This window comes from Manduca sexta, chromosome 19 (assembly GCF_014839805.1).
Source record: "Manduca sexta isolate Smith_Timp_Sample1 chromosome 19, JHU_Msex_v1.0, whole genome shotgun sequence".
Classification (NCBI taxonomy): Eukaryota; Metazoa; Arthropoda; class Insecta; order Lepidoptera; family Sphingidae; genus Manduca; species Manduca sexta.
This window is the reverse complement of record NC_051133.1, coordinates 1078465-1093852: the sequence shown is the minus strand read 5'-3', so window position 1 is coordinate 1093852 and position 15388 is coordinate 1078465. Positions and strand designations below refer to the sequence as shown.

The window sequence follows — 15388 nt, the reverse complement described above, 5'->3', positions numbered from 1 at the left end:
TTCGGATATTATCACGGTTTATATATTTCATTTTTCTCCCGACGTTTCGAAGACTGCAGCCTTCGTGGTCACGGAGGGCAAAATAGGAATATGCAAACCGCGATAAAATACGCAAAATAGTTTATTTTTAATGTCTAACATTCGCATAAACATAATAAATCAGTATATGTATGTGTGTCATTTATGTTGTATGTGTTGTTGCAGTGTGGTGGCGCCGACGGTAGTTGGATGGCGCGGTGACGCAGCATGCGCCGCACGCCGCTCGCAACGTTGCTGCGCCTACTCTTCATAGCTGGTGAGCTACTTCATCTCATTTAGGCACCGCGCAGACGTTGTAGACTAGTTTCTGAGACACTAGAATGAAATTAAGCGCCGCGCAGACACTGTTGACTTGTTTCCGAGACACTAGTATGAAACTGATACATCATTTAGCAATTTTATCCATTTTATAGTTAATTGTAGTGTTTCTCGGCAGCAAGTTGACAGTATCTACGGTTTATTTAATGGAAAGCTTGCAGAATCATTTGTATATACGTGCACGCTAAAGTGACCCCACTGACTTGATCGTAAGCGGAGTGAGATCCAATAGAATGTCGACTGACGAGAGATGATTTCCCATCGCCAATCGTCACAATAATGCCGGCTTGTTAGAACCCGATATACACAGGCTGATTCCGAAACGCGACATACTTACGTGGGCCACTATGGCGGGTTTAACACCTTCGCTAGCCAAGTGGATATAAAATATATCCTACAGCAAAATAATATTTTGTACGCGAGTCCGAGTAGGTCCTAATGTTCATCTTGCCACACGGCTTGCATTGTTTGACGAGACCAGTGCAACGTCATGAAGAGTTCTGATTGTAGTATTACTATTATTTATTATGACTTGCCATTAGCAAGCAATATTCCTGTCGAATTACCTATATAAAAGCCGTAAAGCATGAGCTATTGCTTAATTAATACAAAACTACAAAGCCCCATTTGTGCTAGACCGACAGTTTACTACCTGCGACAGTTTATGGACACAATTAATGAGTCTGGGTCTACCAGTCTAGGATTTTATAGGCACGGCCTCACAGCCTAGCTTCATGCTATACTGACTAGACTTAATTGTCTAAGGTTAAAGTTGAAGCCTTTAACTAAAGGATTTTGAGGGTTTCCTATAAGCCATCCTGTTTCTTCTATCTTCTTTATCATTTTTATAAACTAGCATATTATAGTAAGTGCGTATTGTAATGTTTTTTTATAAGGACTTGAATTTAATCGTAATGGTAGTGCCAGTTAAATCGTAATGGTAGTACCAGTGCAACTTTATTGAGACGCATGAAGGGATGTTTCTTCTACCTTCAGTTGGGCAAGCAGAATTTCAAACAAATTTGCAGATAAAATACACTTTATTTTCCTTATCTTATATCACAGTCTCTTCAATTTCCACTATAATATTACTACGGTATTAATGGTCATTTCACGAGTGCTCAATATCGGCCGCCCCAGCAGAGACAGCACAGTCTCCCATCTAAACTACGCCGGAAGAGCTCAGAAGTAAAACGATTAATGAACAAAACTAAATAATTAATACATTGAATTTAAATATGAAATTAGAAAATCATATAATTTGCGAGACTTGAATAATTATTAGTTATTATATAAACTTAGTAGTTCATTCAACGGAAGTTATTAATAATAACGAGTTTTTCTAAAGTATCCTTACACTTCTTTGTTATTTTTACAAACCTGCGTCGAGAGTAAGTGTTGTAACATTTTTATAAGGACTTTTGTACCTGTAATACATACATACATAACATCACGCATTTATGCCCGAAGGGGTATGCAGAGGCGCAACTAGGGCACCCACTTTTCGCCAAATATGTTCCGTCCCATGATGTGATAGGGGGCGAGCATATCGCCATATTGGGCACAAATTCCAGACTCCGGGCTGATACTGAGCAGAAAAACCCAAATATCATTTTGCCCGACCCGGGATTCGAACCCAGGACCTCAGAGCGCTATTGTACCGGACATGCAATACAACTACGCCACCGAGGCAGTCTTTTGTAATTGTAATGGTAGTGCCAATGTAACTTTCATGACACATGAAGGGAGTTGAGTGTTGAGACTAAGATCTAAAGCCAATTCAGATCATAAAATTATCTATTTTAATTATAAATTTTCGGAAAGATGTGGCGGACGTACATTATATTGTTCTGAACTGTTTTTAAATCGAAATTAAACCTTGAAATATAGATAATACAGATAAATATCAATCAAAACCTTGAAAACTAAATGTCCTGCAACGTGAAACAAAATTATTAAATAGCCTTTTCTTTATTAAAAATCACAAATATATTTTCTTTGTCAACGTTATATTCATTACAATTCCTATATCTGCTCATTCTTTAACATATATTATGAAAAAAAGTTGCAACAAAAAACATGCATACAAACGTCCTACAAGCTTCTAAAAAATCTAAATTGAATCTTTTAAGTTGGTGTATTCACGTCCCAAGTCTCTGCACACGTTTAATGAAAATTATAATAATTTTTCAACATTTCCACATTATCCTCTTAGCTTTTTATCGCTAAGCCTTATAATTTATGTAAACATTACTCACGAACGTCCAGCTTTACGAGACCTCGCAGTTTCCTCATTACACCAACAATGTGAATGAAGTAGCAGCCCTTGCAGGGGTGGAGTTAGGGTGGGTGCAGCTACCGCCCTAGACACGTCGTTATACGTTGGTTTTGTACGCGGTGAGAACGTTTTCTTCCTTAAAATATTTTATTCAATTCTCTTTAATATCACATTTAAATAAATTGTCGAAATACTGCTTCAATGGTTTTCACGATATACGGCCTTAGAACCTTAAGAAGTATTATTTGAGGCCACGGAATTATAATTAAGTTTTGATGTTTATTGAGTGGGGAAATGCTCTAACTATTGCTGTATTTGTGATGTAGGTAGTCGCCACTGTAGAGGAACAGATGGTTGCGTTCCTCTATGGAAGGGAAGATCTCTAGTCAAGCGGATATTGCGCCTAACCGGGCGCGTCCCCTCCGACAGTTTCTATTCAGAGGCGTTATATACACTGCGTGTCGCGCAATTCAGAATCGATTAACGCCATCTAGTGTTTGCTGTGCGTTATCACCACAATTATATCAATACCACATCGATCTCTGATTGATGAGCCTCGCGCTTCTAATTGTCAACTTCAACTCGCAGTTCCAGTGACGTTGACGAGATGGCGGTGTATAATAATTGTACCTCCACCGTGATTTATTTAATTATTTAAAGAGTTCATAATTTTTATCCCTAAGAATGTATGACGCGAAACAGTTAGTGATGGTAGACAGGTTGTATAGTCTAAGCCAAATTGTATAAGCTACTTGTGAAATATAAAGCAGTAGTAAAGATCTGAACATATTTTTTTATTTCTGTTCAATTACTTTCAGACTCAATTGTACATATAAAGTAACTAGCGCAATAGTACCAAGACGCAATATAATCTTTTCTAGCAAGTCTAGAACCTTCCAGATCGAAATTAAAGAACATAAACAGACTCCAGAGGAAAGAACTGTACCCCTGGGAAATAAAACTCGCACATAGGATTGCGTTGTTTCCACTTAATTCAACGTCAGTGTAAATGAGAGGTTTATGTATGAGTTCAGGATCGATGCTATCTGCAAATGCATCGCCGAGTTTGTTTGATCGAGTGTTGAAGGGAAACTGTAATGTATTGTGAATAGTTTCTTGTATTTTCCTGTTTTCAATCAGGATATTGCGTGTTCGTTTTAGATATAAATCGTGATATTTTTCATTGAAATTTTATATTGAGTAGTCATTTCGAGATAAGATATTTATTTTTGTGGAATACACATCACTACTATTGTTTAGATTAATATAAATACATGTCAACAAATAGTACATATATCCACTTATATTGTGTCTAAAACATATCATGCTATTTATATAACGATATCTGGAAAGGTCATAAAACGGGATTCTATGTTATATTTATATTTTAATAGTCAAAAATACTGTAGAATTATCTGGCCTTTCGTCACTTGGAAAGAAAATAATCTCGTTGTATAATGCATTAATAGTTAATCTTCTTTTAATACATTACCAGCATTTTATAGCTTTTGAAGGTTACAACTTATGGCCTGATGGTAAGTAACCACCATTGCTCATGGTCATTAGTAGTACAACCAGGAGCTCCGTGAAGTCATTTCATATTGCAAAAACTTCTAATATTTCACATTATAGGACAAAACATTTACACCAGGACATAATTACAACAACCCAAAAATTACATAAATTATACATTATAAACATTGCGTATCAAACCCATGACCTCTCGGTTCTAGAAGACGACACACCCACTGCGCCATCCACGGTTAATTTGTTGTAGTGACCTGCTTTCCGAGTTGCGGGTCAATTAGCCAGCGTATAGCAATTTCAGAGGTCATTTTGGGGTTATAAAAGATTGATAAGAGGCTCTCGTTGATTGATAATGTTTTTAAACATAATGTTTATATAAAATTACGTCGCATATCAAGTTAGGGGTAGATAGAGGTGCATTAATACAGCCACAGTTACTGTCTTTCATATGTGATCTCATACATCGGTGGTACCTATACCAATGTGTATTTCTGCCGCCAAGCAACAGGGTGTAGTCATTATTGCGGTCCGGATTAAAGAACATTGTAGCCAGTGTAACTACTGGACATCATAAGACTTGATATCTCATGTCACAGGATGGCGAGCGCAGTAGAATACCAAACATATAATTTGTTGTTAAATGTACTTTGAACTATGATAAGTGTACTTTTACCGTGTACAATTACAACTCACCAAGGCAGTCAAGTTATCGATAGGATATATAACTCCCATTCATTTTTTATTTTTTATTAACGTTATTAATTGTAGAAAGGTGTTTTGACAGCATTAGATATTTGTTCATAAGCCGAGTAAGTTGAATGTAAAACGAACATTTCCAAATTCCGGGCTAATAGTGAGCAAAAAATCCTTAATATTTTTAGTTGAATCGATCGAACCCGACACGACATAGTGTTCATAACGAGTACGTAACTATGCCAACGCGACAGTTGTGTTGCAATTTATTAGTAAACTAGCTGGGCCCTTATTCTGTATGATAGTGTAAACGCGTAACGCGGCTGTGTCATGTTATCTTCGAGAAATGTGTGTGGAATGGTATTCTGTAAGCCAAATTTCTATAGTACCCGACAGACGTTGTCCTGTCTTAACTATGTTATTACAAACTACTGACAGTTATGGAAAATTAATATTGTTAAGTTTTCTTAAATTTTCTAATTTACCGCGCAATTTTTTGAATTTTCTCTTTCATAAGAACCTTCTCATGACAATAACAAACACAACAAAAAAAAATATAGTGAAATCGGTCTAGCCATTCACGCGTGATGGCGTGACCAAGGGAAATAGGGATTCATTTTTATATATATGGATGATGCAATTCATTAACTAAATGTTGCTTCAAATATGAAATTGTTTATTCCTGTGCTTCACACAAATAACAGTTATGAGCATCTCAAGAACTGTAATCCCGTGTTGAGATTAAGCAGCCATCTCTAACAAGCGAACTAATAACTAAAGCACGGCGTGTAACTGACATTTACTCATTTTAGGTAACAACCAGCACGAGCCCAACTACTGGGTCTTAGTTAACAAACAATCTGCCGAACACAAATTGAGATTTAGTTCACCGCCACAGTTGTGCTTATAAGTAGAAATTGTGTTTGTGAGCCGGCATAATTATTGCAGTCGACAGAGGCAGCATCTCTCATTAGTCGTTTTTTGGACTCAACTGCACTTAATATGTTGGTTTGCAGTGCCAAGACATAATGTATTACTTCAGAAAATCTTTTGGCAATATTCACCGTTATTCTCATAAGACTATGTAGCCGTAATTATTTTTCAAATTGGCTGAATCCGTATCAGTTTTATGATGTCACTAGCTTTTGCCCGCGGCTCCGCCCGCGTTATAAAGTTTTTCAGGCTAAAGTTTTCCGTTATAAAAGTAGTAGTTTCCCGGGAGTCTATGTTCTTCCCATGGTCTCAAACTGTCTCCATACCAAATTTCATCTTAATACGTTGGGTAGTTTTTGAGTTTAACACGTTCAGACAGACAGATGCAGCGGGGGACTTTGTTTTATAATATATTTTTTAGAACTTCTAAAGTGGAACAATCCCGTCATACATCATTGTTGCATAACTTTAACCGTTTACGCAGCGCAGGCAACGGAAGCTCTCAAAACTTATAATTTTCCCCGTTTTTGCAACATGTTTCATTACTGCTCCGCTCCTATTGATCATAGCGTGATGATATGATATGATGATAGCCTATAGCACTCCAGGAACAAAGGGCTATTCAACACAAAAAGATATTTTTCAGTTCAAACCGGTAGTTCCTGAGATTAGCCATTACTGCTCGGCTCCTATTGGTCATAGCGTGATGATATATGACTTTGAGCACTCCACAAACAAAGGACTATTCAACCCAAAAAGAATTTTTCAGTTCGAATCGGTAGTTCCTGAGATTAGCCATTAGTGCTCCGCTCCTATTGAATATAGCGTGATGATATATAGCCTATAGCACTCCACAAACAAAGGGCTATCCAACGCAAAAATAATTTTTCAGTTTGGACCGGTAGTTCCTGAGATTAGCCATTACTGCTCCGCTCCTATTGGGTATAGCGTGATGATATATAGCCTATAGCACTCCACGAACAAAGGGCTATCCAACGCAAAAAGAATTTTTCAGTTTGGACCGGTATTTCCTGAGATTAGCCATTACTGCTCCGCTCCTATTGGGTATAGCGTGATGACATATAGCCTATAGCACTCCACGACAAAGGGCTATCCAACGCAAAAAGAATTTTTCGGTTTGGACTGGTAGTTCCTGAGATTTGCGCGTTCAAACAAACAAACAAACTCTTTAGCTTTATATAATAGTATAGAGTATAGATTGAGCAGGGGTGGCGAACCAATGGCACGCGTGACACAATAATTCGGGAATGAGAGTAATATGCCAAACATCTTTTGGCTTCACTTCGCTTAACATCAGGTGCAGTAAACTCGCTCTGCCGAGCACCGATAAAAAAACAAAAAATATGGGCAAAAAAAAGTAGCTAAAAAGGGGCACTCGGATAGATACGACCAATCCTGGATGTCAGGTTACAGGCCATTTATTTTTTCAATAAATAATGGCACGTTAACTATTAAAGGTTTGCCATCCCTCCCATAAGTAAGAGTATAACATATAGAGAACTAATTCTCATCTCAAGCTACTTAAGTATATAATCGTAGAATCATGATATCTACGGTTAAAATGTTAATTGACTTAGCAAGCTTAAGATTCTTTTTTCGTAATATTTTAACTAGGTTAAAAAAACATAGAAAAAAACTGATTTTAAATGTGTATGAAACTGAATGTTACAAAAAAATGTCGCTCAAGTCAATTAGCTTTTCACCCGTCGATATATAGCTGATTTTTTCAAAAAATCCTTTATGAATATCAGTTAAGCGCCATTCGCTTAGTGAACTCCGAACTTGAATATGTGTAATACTTGATATTGTAATTTAAGCGCCTCATTACACCGTATGCAGCACACAAAAGCCAGTAATTGGGACTCTCTGGCATGACTCGCTAAATCGCGTCTCAAAGTTACTCTCGGCTCTAATGTATGCAAAACGTATCGTGTTAAGTATACTTTTATAATTTGAATACGAGCTCGTTTTGATACTTTGATATGTGTTTTAATGGCGGAATTGATGTATCATGAAAGGTTGCACAAAATTCATGTCGATATAAAAAATATAAAAAATAATTGAGAACCTTTTCCTTTTTTGAAGTCGGTTAAAAAGTAGGATTTTGTGTGGTATGCTTTATGGGTGATGACAATTAAAATCTCTCTCAGAAATAATATTATACTTTGGATATAAAAAAAAACTATTTTATTATTCTTCCACTTGCCTCAAAATCACAGCAATGTCTTGTTGCTCAGTCTGGGATTCGAACTCATGACCAATGCACAAATAAACCAAGAAGTCAATCTGTAATTTGTAAAAATCTAATAAGAGTAAATGTGAAAAGTAAAAAACGCTATTAACTTGAATTTTCTTTAACAAACGTCTTATGTCAACTAAACTTTATGATAATTTGTCCTTCATAAGTAAAAAAACAGAAATAACCCGAGACTGGAAAAATTATATTCAATTTTACGTAAGCAGTTTGGAAGTTGTGAAGTTGTATTTGCAGGAAATATTTCAATTCCAAGTAGCCGTTTCTAAAACGGTTCTACACTGCTTTCACTAGTACGTTCACCTTGCTTGCTTTCTTGCTGTAAATCTCATTCCATCTTTTTGTCAAGTGTTTATAAAATTACTTTCACATATATAATATGTACACTTATACATTATGTAATATTAAAACGTTTACGCTTTTTGAAACTTTGCGGAACACCATGATGATTTGACCAAAGAGGGATACACCTGAAAATCAGTGATGGTTTAATATATACTGAGTAGCGTATACTGAGCTGGTAATCCTTTTACTATACATTGCAACAAATCCGTTTTATACCTAATATGTAACGGATACCCATAGTAAATAATGCTGATCATTAAGGGACCAATATCTTTTGTTTATCAACATTTACCTTAGGAGTCCCTTCTTTTGCTGGTGGTTGGATATGTTTTATATCCGCCCGGATAGCGACCACCGTACACAAGGTGTTAAAACTCGTTATAGTGGCCCACGTAAGTGCGTCGCGTTCCGGGATCAGCCTGTGTATATCCGGGCTCAATAGGCCGGCTTAATTATGTCGACTACCGAGGGGTAATCATCTCTCGTCAGTCGACATTCTATTGGAAGCCAATCCACTTACCATGAGGTGCAATGGCGTCACTTTGCGGTGTACGAATAAAAAAAATACCGTGTGTCTAACATCTTAGATCGTTTATAGTATAGTTTATAGTGACTATAATAATAATAAATAATAATGCTTTATTTCCACAGTAAGTGAAACATACACGGAAAATGACAACCTAGTAAATTTACACAAATAAATTTACATTGGTGTTTATGCGCTATGGTATCCAAATAAAGATTGAACTTGTGTTATGGATACCGTTGTTCACATCTTACAAGGTTGAACGAAAGAATGGTACAATTAGAGAAACTCAGCTTAGTGACTCGCTTATTCAATCACCAATTTATGCTAAAGAAAACGACATACTGATAGATCAATCACTGATTCTAAATGTGTTGATAGAACCTTTAAGGTGTATTCGACTTGGACTCAAACGAAATTGGCTTTATAGACTTGAGCCTCAGCCTCGTAGAGTCTGTCGACGCTAGATAGAGATAGTTCTATATTGTGCCTTTTCGGAGGTACAAGACGAATCCAGAAACGATTTGAATAAATCTCAGTGGAAACTCAATTTATGAAGGCGAAGATTGGCGGACCTCTCGATATTCGTACAAAATACCTCTTCTCAAAGTAAACTATTGAAATGAGGGATGGTGAATAGCGAGCTTCTATTTATATTGACAAGTGTTTAGAAGTGTTATAGATTTATCAGCTTTGAGTCGATTCACTTTATAAAATGCGATTAGTTCAGATCTAATGGTAGGTAAATAGGTACCTATTTCTTTTTTTACAAATAGTAACTCTTAGAGACTGCAGTCGGCATGCGTATTTTATTATTTACGCTGTTAATTTAGTAAGTTATTGTTAGTAAATAAGAGCTAAAATATTTTAATTTTAGAAAAATCACTGATGTAGCGATGAACTCATTGAGTAATAAAAAAGAAGACTTAGTCTCACAGGACAATACCTTTGACCTACTAGACTGCCTTTGACTGCCTCGGCGTAGTTGTAATTGTACACGGTACGAGTACGACTCCCACGTTGAGGTCCTGGGTTCGATTCCCGAGTCGGGCTAAAATAATTGTGACTTGGTTTTGTCATCTTAAAATCATCTTACTCAGTGGCAGCTTGGAGATAGGAATTTGGCGGTGTGATACCTCCGTGCCTTGGAAAGCACGTAAAGCCGCTGGTCCTGCGCCTGATCTCTCTTCGGTTATGTCGGATTGCCGTCTCGCCGTACTATGAGAGTGAAGGAACAGAGAGTGCTTTTGTACTGCGCATACACTTGTGCACTATAATATATCCTGCGTAACTGGCTCCTCAACTCCGTTAAGATTGGCCGCCGTGGCCGAAATTCGGCTAGGAGGGATTTATTCTACTAACTAGGTTTCATTAACCATGCATGCATCATCAATAATCATAATTGTTTTTATTGTCAACAGGTGGCGTAACATTCGTCAATCCTTACGCGAGTGCCCGGACTGACCTCAACCAAGTATGGGTGGAGATACCTTCATCCCTGGTCGCGCTGGGTGGCGACGTCCACGTCAGAGTCCACGGCGTTCTCGGCACCGGGCTCCGAGTCCGGCTCGCTCGCGAAGACGACGAAGGTCGGACCTTGCTCGCCACCATGCCTCTAGCGCTCGACTCTGAAAGCCGCCTGACCATACCCTGCGGATACTTCTCCAGAGGAGGCATTTACTACTTGGAACTCATAGCCGACAAAGAGAACTTCATAAGCGAAGATTATAACGCAGATAATCTCACTAACAACGTGTTAGATGATGTTGATTATACTAAACGTCAAGTCACTGATTTTGAGAAGAGAAATGTAAATAATGTAGAGATAAGTGATACAACTTCAGTTGTAAGTATGCAAGTTAAGGATGTAAAAGAAACTTTTACTAAAAGAAGTATTAATACAGCAGTAACTGCTTTTGATAATGAATCAGTAATACACAATGTGGTTGATAATAAAGTAATTGAAAATGTTACTCACAGTGAAGGTGGAATTCGTCTTAAACCTATGGTTACCGGGAATAAGGTTAAAAGAGAAGTTGATAATGAAGGGAGTTTGATGGAAACAGGGGATAGCGTTATCAAATCTTGGAAATTCGACGTGCTATGGCCGTCAGCAAATCTGGATGTGACTCCAGAACACATTCAGACGTATCCAGAGAGACAGGTGATGGCTATTATAGAATACCCGAGGGTTGTCTGCACGCCAATAGAATCGAGCGCAGATTTCTTCTTGGAATTACTATATTGTGGCCATTCTAGTGGAGGAGCAGTGCTCTGCGATGGGAAAAATAGCAGTTCTCACACCCACGCACTGTATTCAGAGGAGGTAATTATTTGTTTTATTTTATTATAGACTAATAGACCCATTGAGTTGTGACTAGGAAGGCCTAGGGTTCAATTCTCAGATTAAACCGTTTCCCCAACACGTCTTCGCCTGAATTTAATTCTCCAGAGTTGCAAAAAGGGGAAAAATTATTCTTTTCAAAGTTATGCAACAATCATGTTTGTTTCTTTTAAAAAGTTCTAAGTGATAAAATCCCATGTCCCATCTGTCTGCCTGTCTGAACGTGATAAACTCCAAAATTATCCAATGGATTTCGATGAAATTTGGCATGGAGTTTGTAACCCTAGGGAGGATATAGGATACTTTCTGTCTCTGGAAAATATATATCGGGTTCTTTACTATACCGAAACAATCTTTCACGCGGGCGAAGCCTTGAGCAAAAGCTAGTCAAATATATAATGACCAAAACAATATCTAAATTCTGACATGAGCCAACAAAGATAATTTTCAATCCAAACATAACTTTTTCATACACTGTTTGAATTGTTTTTGTGTTAATTTTGTTTCGGGAATGATTTGGCTACAAAGTTTTCACCTTGACCTGTCAGCCTAGTGAATGTTCGTGAAAGTTCATCGGATTTTTGTTGTTTGGGTTTTTAATTTGTTTATCAAATGTATCACCTTCTAAAGTTCAAGGTTCTTTAGGAAGGCTTCAACAATAATATAGTATGTACATGTTTACAAGGTTATCTGCAACGATCATACACTTATATATAACGTATAGTAAGTACACACAACTGCCTAGACTGACTCAGGACTGCCTCAGTGGCGCGGTACGGCAGCGGTCTAAGGGTTCGAATCCTGGGTCGGGCAAAGTGATATTTGAGTTTTTCTGCTCAATATCAGCCCGGAGTCTGGAATTTTTACCCGATATGGCGATAGGCTCGCCCCCTATTACATCATGGGACGAAACACACTTGGCGAAAAGCGGTTGCCCTGGTTGCGCCTCTACATTTCCCTTCGGAGATAAATGCGTGATGTGTATGTAGTACACAAAAGAATACATTTTTGGACCCTGCTAGAATTTATATGTAAACTAACAATAGTACTAAAAAAGTTTTCTAATATTTTCTTAATATTTTAGTTAATATAACATTATTTTTTTTTACAGATTAAACAATTTCTAAATTTACAGATGCATGGTTTCCCGGGTCGTAGGACTATGACCCTGAGATGTGAGTTCTTTGGACAAGCTGGGGACTATGCGCTGACTCTTCGACCAGCTGCTGCGGCTGGACCTCAGGACTCCGCCACGGCTTTCATCAGGGTAGGTGTATTTGTTAATACCTCAATAAAAGTAATTCTTGGTTTGATCAAATTTAAATATTTATTTAACAAAACTGCTAGCGCATTGTCTTCGCCTACAATTTAAAATTTACTATACTACGTATTATTTCGTGTGCTTTTTATTCATAGTCTTTACTCTCAAAAATCAAGTAATCTAGATTATATTTTTATAATGATATACGAATGTCAGACATTAAACTTAAACTATTTTTTTTTATTTTATCGCGGTTTTATATTTTAGTTTTCTCTCGACGTTTCGAAGACTTTGCAGCGTTTGTAGTCATGGGGGGATATACGTAAAAAAATTAAATATTTTATTTTTATTTCATTTTGCTTCATAAGAGGAAGCTACATATTTTTGTTTAGAAAAACATATTTTGAACCTTGCTGTACAGGCTGACTGGTCGGATCAATTTGTCCTGAACGTGCACGGAGGGTCGGTGTTCCCGTGCGGGGAGGGGGTTCGAGTCCTGTTCCAGTACCCGGAGTGCGCGATAGAAGGTGTAGACCGAGTGAGAGTGTTTGGTCGAGATGCTGACAAACTGCGATACATCGTTGAGAGGCGTGTGCGCAGGTAAATGACGATTTGAGAATTTTAATAATTCTATAATGTTAGGAATAAATATTTAAAAAATACTATAGCCTGACCAAGAAAATAACAAACCTGCTATGCTGACGCCACTTTCGTTTTATCAGTATTTTATTTGTTCCATATTTTCCATATTTTTAGATCAAGAGGTTTTCTATTTACCAGGACACTATGTACAATCACTAAGATATTAACTTGTCGAGAACGCTACACTACTACGAAATTGATAGGTATTGCGAATTCGCTAAGCCAATCTTTACTCTCATAGTAATGACTAGTCTAGTGTTTCTCGGCAAAAAATTAACATCGTTTGTGAGTTTTAGGTGATTAAATAACAAAATAAGGTCGGGGGACCACTTTCGTTTTTATCTGTACGGCTACTACTATTTTTATGTTTCGGTGGTTTTGTCTATACAGCTAGGAAAGCCGTCCATCGATTAGAACGCCTGTAGTTGCAATAAAAAGAATTTGTCGCTGTAGACGGAATTGGGCTCTACGATTCTCGCGCAATGGCAAACCTATGCAATTTAAAGTTAAGAATACAGTCGTATATTCATGGCGTTTACCAATAGATCTATTCGTATATTTAATTCAGGTAAGGTAACAACTAAGCTCAGTATGCGCAATTTACATGATTTTGTTAACCGCAAATGCGAACCGTGGACCGCGCGGTCGTGAGCCGCGCTAATTAAAACCGGCTCGGTTGAAGAATTTTTTCATTAATGCGCGTGTGGTTTTTGGCCTGTTGCGGTCTCGTGGTCAGGTCTTTGTTGGTGATACCGGTTTGAATAGATTTACCTAATTAATTGCTCTTTTTGCTTGATGTTATACTAGTTTGGTACTGGTAGGGTACTTAGTGAAAGAAATTACGTGTTCGATGATGATTAAGATTAGTGAATTTTCTATTTGGTAAACAAATGTGGATAACAAACCGTGATCTTAAGAAATGGACGCATAAATAATTCGATAAAAAGAATAAACAGGCGCAGTTATAGTCGTTTTATAAATATTTCAAACAAATTCTTATGAGTGAATTCTAACTGAGTGATAGGATAGGGTCACACACATTCCGCATTTTAAGCATAAATTACAATCTCAAGTAGTTTAGGTGTGTTTAAAAGAAATTCACACACATTGTTCGACAGATTCGAAGTCAAAGCCTCAACCCTAATACACTATACTAATAATGGTACCGTATTGTTTGTGTCCAGGGGACAACACACAGCCTCCTTTGACTGCCGTTTGTTCAGCGAGCGTTACCCGGAGTACTGCTTCGTGTACGTCTCTCAGGCGGTCACTGGTGCAGTCGCGGATGTCAGAATGGACTGCCTTCCGACTCTACCATTATCAGGTATAATCATGGCTCATGATTACGCCAATATTATTATTATGTTCACTTTATTACTAGCTTGATTTTTGCATTCATGGATATTGGTTTGTGATTTTAATAATCGTATCTAAGTGGTGAAGGCTGCAACGTAAAAAAAATTGACAGCTTCTCAGCTCGTCGCGCTTGAGAGCAAAACGGAGTTGTATCTATTAATACGTTCCCTAATATCTGATATTTCACTTTAAATTAATTCTGTGAAATACATGAGGTATGTGGAAGCGGCAACTCCATTATCATGGGTACGAAATCACCGATGGTCCTACATTATACTTCAAAATTCATAATGTATGAGATATTAATATGATTATGCTTGATCAATGTTTTATATATTTAATTTTTATTCGCACCATTTTAGCGTCACAGTTTACTGACTATAGGGTAATTTATTATATTACTTATTCGATAAAAACACCATTGCACCACATTAAAATTTGAGTAAAATTGTTCAGAGCATAGTCTTAGTAGGTATCCCACTTATGTAATGGAGTAGGGAGGAAAATATAATGTATAGTCAAACTAGTTTAAGTGTCATTAAATATTTTTTATTGTTAACAATACATAAATCACTTCCATGTTTTGTGTTAACAATAATGAATTCAGTTCATCTAAAAAAACATTTTTAATTTTTGTCATTACTCAGAAATATTTCGGGCTAAATTAAATTCATTCATTTTCTTAAAAATATGTTCTTTACCTAGACGGCGGTGCTGGTGGGTGGGGCCAGTGGTCTCCGTGGTCACCGTGTCCGGCGCCGGCGCACTGCTCGACGCGCACGCGCAGTCGGCACAGGTTCTGCGACTCGCCACCCCCTGCATACGGCGCTAAGTACTGTGAGGTAAGAAGT

The 15388-nt window shown here is 37.4% G+C and overlaps 1 protein-coding gene across 1 annotated transcript in view; it reads left to right on the top strand.

Annotated features, from left to right (window-relative positions):
• The first annotated feature begins 216 nt into the window (after positions 1-216).
• LOC115441445 overlaps positions 217-15388 on the top strand; it is a 30205-nt gene continuing 15033 nt past the window's right edge. The window contains exons 1-6 of the mRNA XM_037440296.1: positions 217-295; positions 10356-11260; positions 12414-12545; positions 12961-13139; positions 14366-14505; positions 15243-15379. Of these exons, the coding sequence (XP_037296193.1) occupies positions 247-295; positions 10356-11260; positions 12414-12545; positions 12961-13139; positions 14366-14505; positions 15243-15379 (1542 nt within the window). The 5' untranslated portion in view covers positions 217-246. The remainder of the gene's footprint in view (positions 296-10355; positions 11261-12413; positions 12546-12960; positions 13140-14365; positions 14506-15242; positions 15380-15388) is intronic.